This window comes from Malurus melanocephalus, unplaced genomic scaffold, assembly GCF_030028575.1.
Source record: "Malurus melanocephalus ecotype Western Australia unplaced genomic scaffold, MMel_1.1 scaffold_865, whole genome shotgun sequence".
Classification (NCBI taxonomy): Eukaryota; Metazoa; Chordata; class Aves; order Passeriformes; family Maluridae; genus Malurus; species Malurus melanocephalus.
The window spans coordinates 151772-157080 of record NW_026624097.1 but is presented as its reverse complement, the minus strand read 5'-3'; the positions used below and the strand labels follow the sequence as shown (position 1 = coordinate 157080).

General features: G+C 47.6%; 1 protein-coding gene across 2 annotated transcripts in view; it reads left to right on the top strand.

Moving 5' to 3' along the window:
- Positions 1-1266: 1266 nt before the first annotated feature.
- ANP32E (acidic nuclear phosphoprotein 32 family member E) overlaps positions 1267-5309 on the top strand; it is a 7969-nt gene continuing 3926 nt past the window's right edge. The window contains exons 1-5 of one of the 2 annotated variants that reach the window (XM_057385773.1): positions 1267-1441; positions 1958-2080; positions 2768-2930; positions 3665-3819; positions 4638-4689. In XM_057385773.1, the coding sequence (XP_057241756.1) occupies positions 1268-1441; positions 1958-2080; positions 2768-2930; positions 3665-3819; positions 4638-4689 (667 nt within the window). In that variant the 5' untranslated portion in view covers position 1267. The remainder of the gene's footprint in view (positions 1442-1957; positions 2081-2767; positions 2931-3664; positions 3820-4637; positions 4690-5309) is intronic. The other variant, XM_057385772.1, reaches the window with a different exon arrangement.

Below are 5309 nucleotides of genomic sequence, written 5' to 3'. Positions count from 1 at the left end.
CCCCCCGCGCTCCCCTCCGCCTCCTCCCTCGGGGTGCCCCCAAGTTCCCGGGGGCCGCGGCGGCCTCGGCTTCCCCCGCCGTTAATCCGCCGCTCTCTCCGGCCGCAGTAAACAGGTCACGGCGGCGGCCCCGTTCGCGGCCCGTCGCTTATCTCGGCGCCTTTAATTAATGTTCATTAACGTTGTTTCCCGCGCCCGCCGCYCCGCCGGGCGCGCCGTAGGGTCCCCACACCCCTCGCACGTCTCCCCGAGCTCCCAACTTTCCGTTTCTTTGGAAAGAGGGGGAAAGAAAAGCCCCGAAGCCCTGGAAAGGCGGGAGCGCACGTGCGCGGCGGGGCCCCGACCCCGCGGTGCTCTGAGCATCTCCTCCCGCTGAGGAATCCGCGCCYGCCTTGCCCCGAGAGGAAAGTCCTGACACCTTCACTCTCCCCGAGCTGCACACGCGGGTTTTGGTGGAAAAAACCTGCCCAAAAGTGTTGATTGAACCCATGCAGGGGTGTTTGCGGGTGGCAGGTAYCCGGAGCGGCCTCCAGGCGCTGCCAGCATGCGGCTGCCGGGACTGAGCTTTCTAAGGTTTCCAGAGTGAGAAACCCCACTCTGCCCAGGCAGCTTTCCTTAAAACTCGGTGTTTGCATGGAATAATAATGGTTGGCGTTTTTTTAAGTGAGAAAGTAATAGTGAGAAGCTGGTCTGGTTTTGCTTGGGGTCTGCAATATTCCCAAAATGTTGTTTAAGTGTGGGGAACGGGAAGTCACCTTGTGGRTATTCCACTCTAGATAAAATAATTTAAAATTAACTGGCTGCGTCTTTTCACTGCTTCTCCAAGTATGCAACCTGTATTGATTATCGAGTGGCTTGGACAYGAGGAAATTATTTATTTGGTCTCAATTAATCTCCAGGACTCTCTGGAAACATGATCTGAAGTCAGAAGGTTTTGGGTTCAGAGAGGAATTAGTTTTATGAGTTTCACTCTGCACAGTTAAATGATGAACTTGAGGAGAAGGCAGCAGTTGGGGCAGCTGATGTGCCCTGGCTGCACTGGTTTTATGGGAGCTGGACCAGTGCACTCCAGTGGTTACAAACCGCCGTTTTTGCAGTTTGATGCGTGCTTGGAGGAAGGGAAACCTCTGCATAATTTTTAAATTCGGTGGGTGTTGGTGATTTCAGGGCAGGAGTCTAGTCTGATTTTAAACCAGTCCCAAAGCAGCAGCTGCTGTCCAGTGCCTGGGGTGTGATTTTGGATGGGGTTCCTTGTTCCAACACCCACATGTGCCCCGCTGGCTGTTCGCAGGTGACCGAGTTGGTGCTCGACAACTGCCGCTCCAGCAACGGGGAGATCGAAGGGCTCAATGACTCCTTCAAGGAACTGCAGTTCCTCAGCATGGCCAACGTTGAGCTGACATCACTGGCCAAGCTCCCCACGTTGAGTAAGCTCCGCAAGGTGGGTGATCTGCCAGCACTTTGGGACAGCAAAGCCACTGTGATGAGCTTTGGTCGCACCTTTTGGCACTCACAGTTGGACTTGTGAGACGCTGAAGGTGCTTCATGGGCCTCTGAAATGTTTGGTTTTTTTTTTTAAATCTGAAATAGTTTTGGGTGTTTCCAGTTAATTATGGCAATTTGCTGTAATTTGGTCAGTGATCTTGGGGCAGTAAGTTCTTGGCTATGGACGTTGTGAAGGTGAGCAGGGGGCTTTGGTAAGAAGCCCTTGGGTTGCCCATTGCTGGCAGTGAACTCCAGTCCTGGGAACTTCAAAYTGAGATGCCCAAACCATTGAGACTTCAAGGAGCAGTTTAAAAAATCTCATCTTAAAGGAACTTTGTAATGGCCAAAGCGTGTTAACTTGTGCGACTCTTCAGAAGTGATTAAACTCTTAAAGCAAGARGAATTAATAATGATGCAGCTGAATCTAAGGCTGAAAATCCAACTGTTTAATTCCTTTTTTTCTGTACCATAGCTGGAGTTGAGTGACAATGTCATTTCTGGAGGCCTGGAGGTCCTTGCAGAGAGATGTCCTAATCTCACATATCTAAATCTAAGTGGCAACAAAATCAAAGATCTTGGCACTGTGGAAGCTCTTGTGAGTATGAAGTGGGAGGGACTCTGGAGAGATTTAACAAATACTATTTTTTATCAAGAATCCTCAMTATTTTTTGCAATGGATTGGTACCAGCTTGCATCAGTCCTGTGGTTGGTCCAGTTTGATGGACTCGGTGCTGTGGTCATAAGACAGCACACGTAACCCCAGCACTGGAAAATGCTTCTGTGTTGGGATTGAGATGTCCCAAAGCAGAGATTGTTGGGCTGGTTTTGCCATTGAAGGAAAAGTGGCCAAGGTGTGTTGTGCTTATTCCCCTGTGCCTGTTTGTTAAGGTGTGTTTGTCKGGTGAGCTTTCATTAAACTGAAGTGACTCAGGTGAGGGTGTGATACAGCCAAGAGTGGGACAGTGAAGCAGAGGAGAGAGCTCTCAGTGGTGATCCATTCCCCCATTTTCCTGGATAATTGGGGTTTCTATCCAAAACTGGGCTCTGCACACAGAACCCAACCCCARAGGTGTGGGGAGGTTCCAGAGCTGGATGGGAGTTGATCTGTGTGAGTGCATTTCTTGGAGATTCAGCCACTGCCAGCACCTTGGACTGAACTTTGAGGGAGAAGAATTCTCTCTAGAAATGAGAGATGAGGACAGAGTAAATTCTGTTATACTTGGGCTGCAACCCTGCTGTACCTGGGAGCACAATGGGAAAAAACGTTTTCATTCATTTTCAGCAAAATCTGAAGAACTTGAAGAGCCTTGACCTGTTCAACTGTGAGATTACAAACCTTGAGGACTACAGGGACAGCATCTTTGAGCTGCTTCAGCAGATCACGTACCTGGATGGCTTCGATCAGGAGGACAATGAGGCACCAGACTCAGAAGATGATGATGATGGTAACTTCATCAAACAAACTGGGGGAGAGGAATGGGATGCTGGAATAAAGGTCTCAGTGTAAACCCTGAGCACATGAGTGCAGTTTTGGTCCTGTTCTGAAGAGCAATGTGCAGAGCASGTTTGGTATTAATGCACTGATGGAGGGTGAAAACTCCATCAGAGGGGTCCAGTCCTGCAGAAGCCACCTGGGCATAAGGGAATTGGACTGAAGATACTTTTGTGAGACACAAATGTTCTCAGATTTGTTGTGCACAGTAAAGCCCTTTGTGCCACCAAGAGCAAGGGGACACGTGCACTATTTTGAATAAAAAATTACAATTTTACAGGGTTTGCTAATGGCTTCAGGCTCCTGCTTCAGTAGAATACAATTTTKAGTTCCAAAAGCAGACCTAGTTCCTTTTGGTGCCACCACAGTTGCAGTCCTTAAGGGGGCTGTTGTGGCTGTCATCCCCTACTGCTGGCAGGGTTTGCATTTGTAGCTGCTTCAGATACTGAGCATTTTGCTTGAAGTTTGTGATGGAAAAAACTGAGAGTCTTTTTTAGAGAAAAAATGATAAAAGTTTAACTTTGTTACAATTATGGTTGCTTCCCATGTGTTGCCTGGACTTAGAAAAAAAAATTAAAATCCCCAAATCCTTAGGAAAAAACCTATTAGAGCCTGCCCATGCTGCTGTATTCAGGGAGGAGTGAATGGAACTGAACTTCTGGCCTATTTTTGTGTCCTTCACTGCAGAAGCAGATGAAGATGACGATGATGATGAGAATGAAGCTGGGCCTCCAGGAGAATATGAAGAGGAAGATGATGAAGATGATGGAGCTTCAGATTTGGGGGAAGGTGAAGAGGAGGAGGAAGTTGGTCTTTCATATCTAATGAAAGAAGAAATTCAGGTAAAGTTTGTRAATTCTGCCAAATGCAGGAAGCAAAGAGAAGCTCCTGCAGGGTTTTGTGGTTACAGMAATCAGTTCTGGTACAGTTCCCATAGGATGGACAASAGCCACCTTTCAGAAGGTGATGAGCTGAGTCTTGTGGCTGTAAAGTGGTCACACAAATCACAGAAGTGAAGCCCTGGGTCCWGCTCAGGTCCTCCCTCCTGACCCAGCAGCCGGGTTCTGCAGGAGGATGTGCCTGGGGTGGGGTTTGCAGTGCCTGCAGTTTGGATTGAAAACCCTGCAGCCAGCCAGGATTGGTTCTTCAGTAAGAGTTTGCTTCCTGTCAGGGAGTTCATGTGGAATGGGTTTAATTCCAGTGTTCCAAGGGCAAATATCAGAGGGCTGTTTCCCTATTYTGACTTGTCACACTCCCCTGTGTATAAAATTCCACCAAGCAGAGTGATTTGAAACCAAGACTTGAGTTTGTTGATTTCTCTGGAGCCGATGGTTCATTYGTTTACATTTCTCATCTATCAGCTTTACAACAAAACAAAAAACCAACACAACAACTTACTCATTTTCACAGTAATTTGTGAAGATGATACTGTTGTGCTCCTTTTTCTTGTCCTGGGGCCTTRCTGAGTGCAGGTTCAAAATCTGTCAATAACTTGGAGCTGGCTTAAGGTAGTGAACAGTGGGGAAAAGCAAAAGACTGGGACTAGCTGATGCCCCGATGGGGCAAGTGCAGGGAATTCCTGGRTTTCTGCTTGGGATCATTGTTCAAACAAGACTTCAATGAACAGCAACTGTARAAATGTCTTCCAATTATTGTACAGGATGAAGAGGATGATGATGACTATRTTGAAGGAGGTGATGAGGAAGAAGAAGGTAAGTGCTCCAATTGTAACTGAAACAATTTGGGACATGTGCGTTAACACAAAAAGGAAAAGTAAAGTGAAAGGACTGAAGAAACAAGAGTTTTCTAAAAGGGAAGACAGTCTCCTCTGCATTTGGGAATTGTTGTTCCCTGTTGCAGAGAGGAGTGGGACTCTGCTGTGCATCTTATTATTTACTTCCATGGAAAATACCCCTCAAGTGCACCAGAATTGTCCTTGGTAAAGCCTGGCAGCCAGGAGCAGCTGGAGCTTTCCCTTTATCCAGCTGAAAGTGGCTTCTCCATAAGCAACTCTGCTTCACGGATAAAGAAGTGGGTTACTGGAGTATTTTTTAATAAGTTTTTTCATAAAACATTCCATGTCTGTGTAAAGACAAATCCCAGAATTTCTTCCCGGCTGAAATTCCATTTCYTCCCCATGCTGGGTTCAGTGGAGCAGGTTTGGGAGCTGGATTTTCCACTTGCATAAAGAGGAATTCTGAAGGAGCAGTACAAGTTCAGCCCTGGAGTCAGGATGGGCCTTTGGCCAGGGAATGACTGCTGGGGATTCAGTGGTCAGGGCAGGATTGCACTGCGAGCTGCCACCAGCAGAGTGCACAGCTCACCGCCTGAA